The sequence below is a fragment of the Mustelus asterias genome, chromosome 3 (genome assembly GCF_964213995.1).
Source record: "Mustelus asterias chromosome 3, sMusAst1.hap1.1, whole genome shotgun sequence".
Classification (NCBI taxonomy): Eukaryota; Metazoa; Chordata; class Chondrichthyes; order Carcharhiniformes; family Triakidae; genus Mustelus; species Mustelus asterias.
This window is the reverse complement of record NC_135803.1, coordinates 23,302,840-23,317,073: the sequence shown is the minus strand read 5'-3', so window position 1 is coordinate 23,317,073 and position 14,234 is coordinate 23,302,840. Positions and strand designations below refer to the sequence as shown.

General features: G+C 43.9%; 1 protein-coding gene across 1 annotated transcript in view; it reads right to left on the bottom strand.

The window, feature by feature from the left end:
* Nucleotides 1–14,234, bottom strand: part of LOC144488006 (uncharacterized) — a 183,829-nt gene that overhangs the window by 34,037 nt on the left and 135,558 nt on the right. The window contains exons 35-40 of the mRNA XM_078206027.1: nucleotides 13,867–13,941; nucleotides 10,150–10,257; nucleotides 7,387–7,494; nucleotides 5,927–5,998; nucleotides 5,355–5,483; nucleotides 106–213 (exon numbers count right to left, since the gene is read on the bottom strand). Of these exons, the coding sequence (XP_078062153.1) occupies nucleotides 106–213; nucleotides 5,355–5,483; nucleotides 5,927–5,998; nucleotides 7,387–7,494; nucleotides 10,150–10,257; nucleotides 13,867–13,941 (600 nt within the window). The remainder of the gene's footprint in view (nucleotides 1–105; nucleotides 214–5,354; nucleotides 5,484–5,926; nucleotides 5,999–7,386; nucleotides 7,495–10,149; nucleotides 10,258–13,866; nucleotides 13,942–14,234) is intronic.

Sequence of the window (14,234 nt, the reverse complement as noted above, 5' to 3'; positions counted from 1 at the left end):
TGATGAACAGTGGGATCAAATCCCACACAAAACCCTGGTGAAATGAGTACGAATGCTTTCATTTAGGTTTCTCTATGGTCACTGACTTGGCAAAAGCTCTCATACCTGGTGGACCATCGAAACCTGGTGGACCTTGATCTCCTGGCGGCCCAACGGAGAAATAATCGCAAGGTGGTCCCCTTAAACCTGGAGGTCCTGATGCTCCCCGTGGACCTGTAATTTCAATGCAAATTTATTGGACATATTGAAATGAACAGTCTTAGTACTTAAAGTAGATTAATGAACAGTTATATCATTGTCATACATTCCACATTTCGACAGATATTAGAAACTATAGTTTATTTATTAGTGTCGCAAATAGGCTTATATTAACACTGCAATGAAGTCACTGTAGTACTTGATAGAAGTTATATTTTTGTCACACATTCTGCATTTGAGCAGAGTATATTAGAATTCATAGTATTTGATGAATATATTGTCTGCTTAAAGAGGAGCTGTAGTTATCCAAATTGCTGCATGATCCTAACTTTTATAGGAGGAGATATTTATTCAATGAATTATATTTCTCACTCCTTCCTTATGTCCATGTTTCAAGATCAGGCTCCGACGCTTCGATAAGTTACTCAGGAATCTAGGAGCGTCAGCGCCAAACCTTGTGCACACTCATTGATGTATCACATTGGGAGTGATGCTTGTGGAGTAAAAGTACATTATTGAAAGGGTCAGAAAATCAGTGTCCCAGAGAAAGCACTAGAACAAGCCAGGAAAAATATGAGCCCATGAGCTAAAAGTTCATGATGGATGGCTCGCAGGCACTGGGATTGTAATTGGCCCCATGCCTGATCAAGGTGATACAGACAACATGCAAATTTCATGCTCTCTGCTCATCTTCATGACTGCAGCATGCAGTCCCGAGCTAAACATACTACTGCAAGCCCAGCAGGGCACCAAGATGTGTGAGAGTTAAAACTAACCTACATTTCTCCAGGCCAGCCTACATTTCTAAAAGGTGCAAAATGTCAGGTCTGTTGCCAAACCAACGTTGAACTTTGACTGATATCATGATCTGTCCATTCTGCATGCTTCCGGCACACAAATGGGACGCCTAAACTATCATATTTCCTAAGATGACAGCCGGAACGAGCTGCGTTAGACCTGGCCAGAAGCAGATCCACTACTGTTTTTAAACCCCCTTCCGTACCCATTGTGCTGAGATCAGTGGCACTACAGAGCCCAATTTTGTGACCAGCGAGATAGGGACAATAACAGAGGTGCAGGTGAAAAAATGGGTTAATTCTATTGAATTGATGAAGCCCACCTGGCCTTGGTAAGATGGGTAAATGAGGTTGGTGACTCTTTGAATGCAATTGGGAACTTCCACTTTATGTATTATCTTAAGTCCATGGAGCACAACAGATCAATAGAGAAATGCACAGGTATATGTCCCGATTACTCAATGATGATGGGCTCATCCCTTATGGAATTACACCATGGCCACCCTGGGCTTTCGAAGATGAAAGTACTATTCAGGGGCTATGTATGATGATGCAGACATTACCAACTTGGTCAAACAGTGTGAGTCATTCCAAGAGAATTAAAAATTTCCCCCTCAGCCTCCCTACATCCATGTGAGTGGCTTGGTAGGCTCTGGTGTGAGTGCATGTAGACTTCGCCAGGCTGTTTTTGGGTTCCACGTTCTTGATTATAGTTGACGTTCATTCCAAATGTTTGGAGATACATCGCATAGATTCCACTGAGGAACTACGACAAAGTTTCTGCACACATGGGATACCTGAAGTCCTGGTTTCTGACAATGGCACTGCCTTTACCAGCACCGAGTTTCAGACCTTGATGCTTTCCAACTGAATCAAACACCCTACCACCTGTCATCGAATGGGTTGGTTGAACGAGCGATGTAGACTTTTAAACTCGGCATGAAAAAGCAACCTGCAGCATCCACAGAGCCCTAACTGGTGCAATTTTTATTCAACTACAGGACTACCCCTCACACAATGACAGAAATTGCACCGGTGGAATGATTAATGAGATGGAGGCTTCAGACAAGATTAAGCCAACTTTTCCCAAACCTGGCGGGGAGGGTGGAGTCCCAACAAGAGAACCAGAAGAACTATGATTCTGTAAGGACAGACAGAACATTCAAAACCGGCGACCCAGTCTACGTGAGGAACTTCAGGGACGGCTTCAGTTGGGTCCCCAGGATCATAATGGAGAAAATAATGCTGAGTCTTATGAGGTCCAAGTGCAGGACAAAATTGTGAGGAATCACCTGGACCATCTCAGGAGTAGGGAGCCTGTGCCAGTGCAGGCCTCATTACCAGCCCTGGGGACGACCACTGCCAGCATCAAGCCACATGCAGAAATCGATCCTACGCCTGCGGATTCCGAGATGGAAGTGGAAGAGACTGGCACCCCAACTGAAGAAAGACCTCAGGAAGAACCAGCATCAATGGCTTGGTGGCGCTTCCTTTAAAAGCAAAGATCTCCACTCCGCTTCACACCCCCAGATCCGGTCCTGCCTCCAATCAACCCCAGGAAGAACCAGCGTCAATGACTTGATGGCGCTTCCTTTAGAAGCGAAGGTTTCCACTCTATAGATCTTCCCATAGGCCTTGTAGAATGTGAGCTCTCCTATTAGGTGAGTGGAGGGTCACCCAATAGGGAAGGTGTAGCGCAGTGGGGGGTTTAGAACTAGCTGGCTCCACTCAGATCTGCAGTTGAAAGACTTTGAGGCTGACCTATACCCTGCAGCCGCTGAGTGGCACCTTGAGTATGATGTAAATAAACGGAAGAAGGCCTCAGTAAGATTATTGCACCAATGTCACCGAAGGGGAATTTTTCTACAAAGCGTTTGTTAGTATAAGGGATACGGAGTACAATGTTGGATCACTGGATCAAGGGGAAGAGTTAGAACTACCAGTTGCACATTCCTGTGATACAGCTACCAGCACAAATGACTGATGTGGGAAAAGCAATTTTCTTTAATAATTAAAACTCAAGTGATCTTTATATTGAAGTGCTCACCTGGAGGGCCTGGATTCAGTTCATAAAGGCCATGACCAAACAGCGGGAGGCATTAAGGATTCATGTGATGGCATTAGACAAAGACAGATGCAAACATGCAAATCAAAACAAGAATTAATACAACATGACAACAGGCATCTTCATTTCGTACAACACAAACACAAAAACGTGACAACATTCACTGGGTGAAACAACATGAAGCAACATTGGACCCAGCCATGTCTCCAAGTATCCAAATGAAGAGTGTAAGATGGAGTAATCTTCCCAATGGTTAGTGTTAGAATCGATCAATGGACAATTTTCTTTTTAATCCAGGTTTGCTTAATGTGGTTGACTTTTAAATGCTTCTCAAATGGCCGAGAAAGCCACTTGGTTCAAATGCAATTAGGAATGGGCGACAAACTGCTGGCCTTGGCAGTGACACCCTCATTCCATGAAAGATTAACAATGGTTAGGATTTTCCTGCCGGTCATCTGAAGAGTCAATGTCGAATGCATCGCCGTCAATATCGACTGCCCCACAGCCATTTAGTTAATTCCATGGAGATGGGATTTGTGCCTCTCGCTCGGGAGGAATTCCTGCCTCAGTGAGCTGTCAGCCAATCTGATTGGCTAGCAGCTCTCTAGTCTCAGCAGCGCCAGAAGTTGCAGTGGACAGCACTCCAGAATCGAGGTTCCGGAGGGCCAGGTAAGTATGGGGGGGGGGGGGGGGGGGGCGGCTCAGGTGGGGGGAGCTGGGGTGAGGTCTGGAGGGTGGGCACAGGGTGGCAGAGGTGTTGGAAAAGAAGCTGAGGGGCGGGGGAGGGAAGCACCAGCAAGTCCCAATGTTGAAAGCCTGAGGCCTGAGCAGGGTCACTTGAGGTTTCCCTCCACTGCCCCCTGAACTTCTCCCACCAGCTTGAAAATTGAGGCTGGGCAGGAAACAGTTCTCAGGTTGTCATTAATTAGTCACTTAAGGGCCTCAATTGGAGCAAGCACAGCCAGGTTGTCCTGGGCCTCACCCATCCCACTGTTAAGTTGCAGAGAGGTCAGGGCGGGCAAAAGCCAGCCCAGGAATTTTATGGCCCTTTCCCATCCCGCCGCCTGCAAACTTGTTGGTGGGGGAATGTAAAATTCTGCACAATGTTAGAACCTGTCGCATATCTAAGCCTTCAATCAATGGCCGACATTCTAATAATAATGATAATCACTTTATAAAAGGTTATTTGTGCATGGGTACTTTGTCCAATACAAGCTGCTATCCAAATATCTATCTATCATGCGAAATTAGACTTTTTCTTATGGCACAAATGGTTTAAGAAGCTCAGTGAAGCCTCCTAATGTGAGCACAACCTGCCTTTTTGAAATGTGCCCCTGTGTCAGTCAGTGCAGCTCTCAGTTGCTAGTACATTCAGCATGTCTTCCATTGACAGGTAGAGGGGTGCAGTTCAACAGGCAGGCCAGAAGACCCTACAATCCTTTTAGGGCTCTGTAAATTAAAGTTTGCCTTATCTAGCATATGATTTTAAAAGCACAGCAAAGGGTCTAATGCAGTTAAGAGTCTATCTAGCAAAATGAGGGGGAACAGAGAAAAAGCACAAAGAGGAGAAGCAAACCAAACACTTTCAATAAGTACAAACTTCAAACATAAGCTCAGTTCATCATGCAAACTGGCCTCCCATCCATTGACTCTGTCTACACTTCCCGCTGCCTTGGGAAAGCAGCCAGCATAATCAAGGGCCCCATGCACCTCGGAAATACTCTCTTCCACCTTCTTCCATCGGGAAAAAGATACAAAAGTCTGCAATCACGTACCAACCAACTTAAGAACAGCTTCTTCCCTGCTGCCTTCAGACTTTTGAATGGACCTACCTTACAGTAAGTTGATCTTTCTCTACACCCTTGTTGTGACTGTAACACTACATTCTGCACCCTCTCCTTTCCGTCTCTATGAACGGTATGCTTTATCTGTATAGCGCACAAGAAACAATACTTTCCACTGTATACTAATACATGGGACAATAATAAATCAAATCAAATTGTTTGCACAAGTAATACAGCTATGGTAAGGGGGGCAAAGCATCCTTGGATATGCGTTTATTTCAGTATCAGAACATATGTAGGAAAAGTTGGTTTGGGTGGTACCACTTCAAAACCATACCAAGGACAGTGAATGCCATGGTACACTGCCTGTGGAAGCAATGCCAATGAGGAAAGCTGCATGGGGCTTACAGGCAGCAATCTCTGGTTCTGTCTATCCACAGGGAATCTAAATAGTCTAGTGGTGCAATGCAAATAAAAAACATGATCCTTTAGGGTAACGTACTTTCCTACCTTCTGGTCCTCGATCTCCTACTCTACCCTTTGGGCATTGACCAGGGCTTCCTGGAGGTCCTGGGGAACCCTTTTCACCTTTTGATCCACATGGTCCTGGCGATCCCGCTGGTCCAAGTTCACTCAGTCCTTTTTAATTACAGAAATATTAATAATTGTGTGACGCATCAGAGGGTAAAGCTGAAGTTATAACCTAAAGGTAATTAATGCTCTAATATCAAACAGCAACAATGAAAAAATAGCAACCAAGTGAACAAAATTTTAGAGAATTGGCACAATTTGTCTAAATGTATTTGATATCTGTGTTCACAAAATGGTGTCAGTGTGATGGGCATCTGTTCTGACATGACAATATTTAGGTGTGAGTTCTACGTATGCCCCAAAGATGATGTGCTATCTATATCAGAGGGATATGATTTATATCAGTATCCAGAAAGAAGTATTTCAGTGCAATAATCTGGAAAAAATGTTGTTTGGGTACTACTGGTATCTATTTCAAGAGTTGGTTAGTTGAAAGGAATGGTTGAACACTTTAACTGTAAAATTACAGGCAATAATCCTGTAGCTTTTACCTGGAGGTCCAGGTGTTCCTTTTTGTCCTTGCAATCCATTTAGACCATGTAAGCCAGGTGATCCAAGTTGACCTAGAATAAAGGGGAGATTGTTTCTAATATCTTAATTGTCTCTTTTAAAGGCAACAGCCACAATAAGTCTAAGAGTATTTTAGTACTGATATTCTTAGCTGAAAATAGTTCCGAAAGTAGATCAGCACCCTAGTTGAAAGATTTCTCAGAACAAAGATTTGAGCATTTTGAAGTGGCTGTTTTCTATTGATTGGGCTGTCAAGTTCAGGTTTTGAAAAGGTTTAGGCCAAAGATTTGATCCTGTATCTCACAAACTAGAACAGATGACTAACCACCATTTTCTCAAGGGTAAATAGGAAAGGACAATACATGCTGGATTTGAAAATGACATCAACATTCCATGAAAGACATCTCCATGATTCATAACTTTGTATCATCAGCAGATTTGATTACAATATACTCAGTCCCTTCATCTAAGTCATTATAGATCACAAATAGTTGAGGCTCAAGCACTGATCCCTGTACACCACTAGTTACAGTTTGCCAGCCTGAAACTGACCTATTTATCCCTACACTGTTTCCTGTTCATTGGCCAATGCTTTATCTATGCTAAGATATCACCTCCATCTCCATAAACTCTTGTGCAATAACCTTTTATGTGGCACTTTATTGAATGCCAAATACACTACATCTGTTGGTACCCCTTTATTGACCCTCCTTGTTACATCCTCAAGGAACATTAATAAATTTAAGAGAATGCTGATTGATTGGTAAGTAGACTCTGATTAGTCGAGGCAGTGCCATAGAGAATGCACCAGGTAATGGTGACTAACAGTTAACTGCCAAGTGTTGTTTTAAAATTTAAACAGGTTGATACCATCCTTCGTTTCCTTAGTCAGCCATGGGTGAATTCTTCTTGTAGAGTCCTCCATTTTCAATGGAACATATCTTTGTTGATGGTTATGAAATATCTCCATAAATATATGCCACTTGCATCTTACCTTTTAACCTACTCTCCACTTTAGGTAACTCTGTCTCCATACCCTTTTAATAACTTTCATGTAAGTTTATGACTCTAGTTTCAGACCCATATGTCTCACCTTCAAACTGAGTGGTGGAAAAAACACAGGAGAGGCAAGGAACACTAGGTTTTTCTTAGTACTATTGACCCCCCGTAGTTCAGACTCTTTGAAGCAGAAATAAACAAGACTCCAACCAAGAGAGCAGACAGTAAAACAGAAGTTGTATATTTTGTGTGATTCTGTTTATATGAATTAAGCTCCTGGATATGATCATTATAGAAACTTATCTGGGAAAACTCTTCAGTTTGTTTTGCTTTGAACATTCTTTGTAGTAGTAAAACTTCTGGATTCTTACCACTTCCCCACTTTTAAATAGTCATTATTGAAATAGTCACTAGCTTCTGGTTACGATATATCCCAATTTACCTTTGGAGCCTGGTGGGCCAGGCAGTCCCACAGATCCTGGTTTTCCTTGGATGCCGGGTAATCCTGTTGGTCCTGGGCGTCCTGGGTCTCCTGGAGGTCCTTGATATCCTAATGAGATTAATTAACACAATCATTATAGCACAAGTTGATCAAGTGGCCATTCTGAATATGACTTTTAACTCTTGGTTTATGCCTGCCTAATACACTGTCACAGTGCCACATAACCCCACACATCACATAATCCACTTCAAAAATGAGCGGACTACTTATTCCTATGAAGCATGCTTCCTACTGCCAATTCTACAGAAGTAACTATATGTTGCTTGCAAATGCATTCTTCACTGATTATATCACAGTTTATATCATTAGTGAGATATAGTCAGCTTTTCAGCTCTATCTTGTTTGCGTCCCACCTAATTATGAATAAAAAGAGAATGTCGCTGTGATGCAGCTGTTGCAATATGTTCAGATTCTTAGATATTCCAAGCCCCTCTCCCTCCTCTCCTGCGGTTTCAGATGTGAAGTGGGATGTTACGAACACAATGCCAGTAACTATGGACAATGGCCAGGGTTTTACGGCCTCGCTCGCCCCAAAACCATAAAATCCCGCCTGAGGTCAACAGACCTTCCCATGGTCCGCCCCTCGCCCGCTCCGAGTCCCGTGGCAGGCGGGACGGTAAAATTCCAGCCTTTCGTATCTTCCTGCTGCAGGCAGCACCGATCACTTCTTTTTGTGAAGGTTCCGTTGTAAGAGTCTGTGATTGAGGCATCGTGTTACTTTTCTTCCCCAATTGTGCAGTAGTTCCTGGGCGTTATACAGCACCGTGTGTGCAGTGGCATCCATCTCCTAATTGTTCATCAACATCTGGCAGTCCTGCAACACCCAGTTGTGAATGATGGTGAACAACTAACTGAAGGAGGAGGCTCCACAAATACACCCAGCCTCAATTGAGGGGGAGTCCAGCACAACAGCACAAAAGACAAGGCTGAAGCATTCGCAACAAACTTCATCCAAAAATGTCAAGTGGGGGATCCATCTCAGCCTCCTCTGGAGATCCCCAGCATCAAAGCTGCCAATCCTCAGTCAATTAGATTCACTCCAAATGATAGCAAGAAATGTCTGAAGGCACCGAATACTGCAATGGCTAAAGATCCTAACTCCAAAACTAGCCACATCTCTAGCCAAGCTGCTTCCATGTAGCTACAACATTGGCTTTATCCAATATCATGGAAAATTACTCAGATATGTCCAGTCCACAAAAAGCAGGATAAATCCAATTGAGTCATTTACTACCCCATTGGTCTACTTTCAATCACCAAAGTGATGGTAGGTGTGGTTACAAGTGATATCAAACAGCGCTTACACAGCAATAATGCATTCATTGATGGTCAGTTTAGGTTCTTCCAGGGTTACTCAGCTTGTAACCTCATTACAGCTTTGTTCCACATATGGGGAAAGGAGCAGAACTCAAGGTGAGAGTGACTGTCCTTGCCATCAAGGCAGCATTTGACTGAGTGTAGCAACAAGGAGCCCTACAAAACTGAAGTCAATGAGAATCGTAGGGAAAAGTCTCCACTAGTTGGAGTCATACCTAGCGCTAAAGAAGATGGCTACGGTGGATGAAGGCCAGTCATTTCAGTTCCATGATATCACAGCAGGAGTTCCTCAAGATAGTGACCTAGGCCAACCATCGTCAGCTGCTTCATCAGTGACCTTCTCTCCATTGAAAGGTCAGAAATGTTCGCTGTTGATTGCACAATGTTCAGGACCATTGACAACTCCTCAGATACGGAATCACATTCATGTTCATATGCAAAAGGTCTTGGACAATATCCAGACTTTGGCTGAGTGGCAAGTAACATTCACACCATACAAGTACCAGGCATTGGCCATTTCCACCGAGAGAATCTAACCATCTCCCTTTAACATTAAACGGCATTACCACTGCTGAATACCCCACTATCAACATCCTGGGGGTTACCACTGACCAGAAACTGAACTGGACCAGTTATATTAATACACCTGACTCCCCATCGCTTGTTGACCATCTACAAAGCACAAGTCAGAAGTGTGATGGAATACTCTCCTCTTGCCTGGATGAGTGAGGCTCCAACAAGACTCAAGAGGCTGGACACCATCCAAGACAATGCAGCCTGCTTGATTGGCTTCCCATCCATCACTGTAAACATTCACTCTCTTGTCCCCTTTGCACAGTGGCAGCAGTGTGTATCGTCTATAAGATGCATCACAGTAACAGCGAGGCTCCTTTGACAGCACTTTTCGAACTCACGACCTCTACCATAAAAAAAGGACAGCAGATGCACCAACTGCAAGTTCTCCCCCTTGCCCCGCACCATCCTGACTTGGGAGTATATCGCCGTTCCTTCAATTTCACTGGGTCAAAATCCTGGAACTCCCTTGCAAACAGCTGTGGATGTATCTACACCTCAGGGACTGCAAAGGTTCAAGTAGGCAGCGCACTATCACCTTCTCAAGGGTAATTAGAGATGGCAATAATTGCTGACCTAGTCAATGATGCTCACATCCAATGAAATAATTTTTAAAACTTACTATTTTCCAAACAGATTCTTTCATTAAGAGCCTGCAGAGAGGTGACAGAGCAGATGTGCTGTAAACCACTTTGTTCCTTCATCCAAAGCCACCTTATAATCTCTATATCTGACTGTCACACTGATCATGTTTAACATGTCAATAACCAACGGGTAGTGGTTCAGTTGTTCCTTTTAAACGGCTGTGAATACCTGGGAAACCTGGAACCCCTGGATCACCGTGAATTCCCTTTACTCCAGGTGCACCTCGCTGTCGATCAAGACCAGGGAGACCAGGCGGACCTGGTAAACCATTCTCGCCTAAAAAAGGAGAATTAAAAATCAATTCTTGTGCTGCAATTTACAAGTACTGCAAGTGGCATAGGCAGGTTTACTGTGCAGAAGGACAATAATTGTCTTCATTACTGTTCAATGTAGATTTATGAAGAACAAACAGACAACATCCAAAACACTTAAAAGCAGAAAACGCTACAAGTGACAACTTACCATTCAGTATCTGGCCTGGTTATACCCCTAGATCTGCTGTTTATAGATACTGACCTATTCAGATTTCAAGCCTTCACAATTTTTTCTTTATATTTATTAATGACCAGATTGAGCACATTAAATTGTCAAATACTTCACAGTCAAGTCCAAAAATGTGCGGGTTAGGTTGATTGGCCATGCTTAATTGCTCCTTAGTGCTAGGGGGATTAGTAGGGGCTACGGGGAAAGGGCCTGGGTGGAATTGTCGTCGATGCAGGCTCGATGGGCCGAATAGTCTCCTTCTACACTGTAGAGATTCTATGATTCTATTCTATGATTCTAAGTATGACATTTCCTTGTCATCTGTCAATAGCATTGCTACAAGGCTATAACAGCCTCGTGATTATGGTACTGGACTATGAACCCAGGGGTCATGGAGGTTTAAATTCAAACCTGAACTCCAAAATCTGCCAACGTGTGGGCCAGGAGCAGGAAATTACTATGAAATCTTCAGTAAAATTCCAACTCCTGCATTAATGTACTACAGGGAAGTAAGTCTTAACTGTTCTGGCCATAAATGACTCCAGTCCATCATTACACAGTTGGTTTAATGCCTCAGGCTCATGAGGGATGAGCAATAAATACTGGCTGGTGTTGTCCACAAGCCAAGAATTCGCTTTTTAAAAACCTGATGGGCAGAACTTAATATTAATGATGTGGTCTCTCCCACCCCTGTTGGGGAAGGCTCACTGGGCTTAACTGGTCAGCGTTGGGCCTTCCCCGGGAATTAAGATCAGGGTAGGAGATGGGGATCCTGCTTACTGAGAGCTGCCAGCCAATCAGAGGCCAGCAACTTGCAACTCTCCATTGCCCACCAGTGCCACTGGGATTGGTAACTGCTGCCAATAATGTACCCTCCAGAGGCCTAGGATCGACAAGTCCCAGATCACAGGTCAATGAGGACAGGATAAGGGGCACTGGAGGAGGCTGCTGGCTAAGGGGTGGGGAAGTGTTGGTTGGAAGAAAAGGATGGGAGGGAGGCTTGCAGTGGGCAACCCCTCCTTCCTGTGGCCAGATCCCTTGATCAGACACTGAGTGCCTTTGGATGAGGAACCTCTTCTGGAAGCCTGCATGCAAACCCAACAGAGTTCACATTTCAGATACCCTGTGAGGTGGCTCCCTCGCCTGCTGCCGGTTGAACACTAGGTGCTAATAATAATTGCCCACTTAAAGGCCTCAATTAACATCTAGGTGGGAAGCCATCCATAAGCCTTCCTAGCCCAGACTTAATCAGACAGAGGGAGGAACAAGACAGCAAGGTCCACACCCACCATCCTCCAGCCTGATTAAATGACCCTGGCCTCCAAACTCACCACTGGGGATGGCATTAAATTCTGTATTAGTCTTCCTCTGAAGTTTTTTTATATATCTCACCACTTTACCAATCCTCTTGTGAGAGACATTATTGAAAGCTTGCTGAAAATGTTTCCAAGTTATAGCTTTTGCAGTTGCTTGATTAATTGGTTCCATTTTTACTTTACAAACTTTGTCATAACAGATTATTTCACATTAGACACTCCGAATCATAACAAATCTTTTGAATACAACTTATTTTAATGGATTTGTGCTGGTTATTCCTGACTGACCCATGCATTCCTAAACGCATAATAATTTGATCTCAAATGGTGAATTCTAAGAGTCAGGCTACATGGTGGCACAGTGGTTAGTGGGATTCCCAGCTTGGGTCACTGTCTGTGTGGAGTCTGCATGTTCTCCCCATGTCTGCGTGGGTTTCCTCCGGTTGTTCTAGTTTCCTCCCACAGGATTTTCACAGTAACTTCATTGCAGTGTTAATGTAAAACTACTTGTGACAATAATAAACTTTAAACAACTTAGCATAATGGTTTGGAATATTTTCGAGTGTCTCATTGGGAGAGATGGTGGTGTAGTGGTAATGCCATTGGACTAGTAATCTAGAAGCTAATACTCTAGGGACATGGGTTCAAATCCCACCATGACAGCTAGTGGAATTTAAATTCACTTATTGTTCTTTGTTCCTGTTCTATTAAATCTGGAATGGAGAGATAGTCTAAGTAATGGTAACCATGACAACTATAATGGTTTGTTGCAAAAACCCATCAGGTCCACTAATAAAGGAAATCTGCTGTCCATACTTGGTGTGGTCTCCATGCAATTCCGGACCCACAGCAAAGTGGTTGATTCCTAACAGTTCAAGGACAATGGGGGATGGGCAGCAAATATTGGCTTCACTTGCAACACTCACATCCCATGAAAGCTGAAAAATATTTTCATGCTCCAAGGCATGAAAATGGTGTGAAGCTCACAGGCTGCACAGTCGGCTTTCCTTTCCAGATAATCGAGCACCCTGTGCAGAAAGAATCTGGAGACATGGCCCACACCATCACACTGGTGGGGCCGGAAGAAGTTGGCAGCTGGGGAACCCGAGATCGTGACGTTCTCTTCCCCTATAGGCAACGCAGAAACCCCCCCACAGCCATGGGGGCCTCTGCTCCTCACACACCCAAGGGGACTCCTCCGTACTAATGAAGTTTCCCAAAGGCCCATCCCCACAACCCTGCCACTGCCTGGGCATGTCCATCTCCCCCCACCAGGGTTATATTTACCTGTGCGCCCTTGGCAGGTTCCCTTCGTCAGCAGTTGTAAACTTCGCTGACATGGAAATTCCAAATGGGGGGGTGCGATGCAGCAGGGAATCCCACTAATTATATTTAAATTTATTGAAATAAGGTCCTTTTTGGGTGGGTGGGAAAGTGGGAACCGTGTTACATCACCGTATGGGGATGGGGTTGGGGGGTAGGAAGAATCGGAAAAGGAGATCTCACTGGTGAGATTCTCAGTTCCTGAGGCTTGTGATATTTTACACCCATGTTGCCGTTTCCTCTCACGGCCAACGCAGGCACAAAAAAAACCTTCGACTACTGTACCCTAATAACATAGCTTCATCCCAGTTTCAGAAGAAAACATCTTCTACATGCAGAGATGTTTCTAACTCTCACACCAGCTATCTTTGTGCCCTGAGGCAGATTGCCAATGATATCAGAATAGGTACTTCAGCTGTTCTGTGCCTTTGCCTGCAGGAACATAGACTAGTTAGTCTTATCTCATAAGAGACAATTTAGAGAATTAACTTCCACATGTGTTTTTTCATTTGCCCATAGCAACGTCAAGGGAAAAGTAGAGGAAATCTCTGAGAAACAATTCAAACGCATTCCAAGATTTCTCCTCTTCTTCTGCCAAAGTTACAGAAAATGATCAGGAGTAACTCTTCCGGCTGGAAGAAGACTTCAACCTATCAGGTTGTGCTGGACTCAAATAAGGAACGCAGATATCAATGGACAATGTCCCAACCAAATGCTACACCCAGTCACTGCAATTTCTGACTGTTCAACAATTCCACTTTACCTGGCTCGCCTGGGTCACCGATCTGCCCTTTGGTGCCAGGGAATCCTGGCAAACTAATAGAATCACCTGTGTCACCTGTTGAAAGAAACATTGGTAGTTTAGTTTTCCAGGAAGATTTTCATACAGTGGGTAATAATAAATAATATTAGGCCGAATTTGACACATTTATCAGAGTCCTTTCAGGATGTGACAAGCAGGATGGATAAAAGAGAATCAATAGATGTAGAAAAATAGAAAATTGGAGCAGGAGTAGGCCATTCGGTCCTTCAAGTCTGTTCTGTCATTAAGCATGATCATCTTATCTCAACCAGCGCTCTCCCCATGCCCCTTGACATTTTTAGAATCTTAAAACCTATCTAACTCCTGAG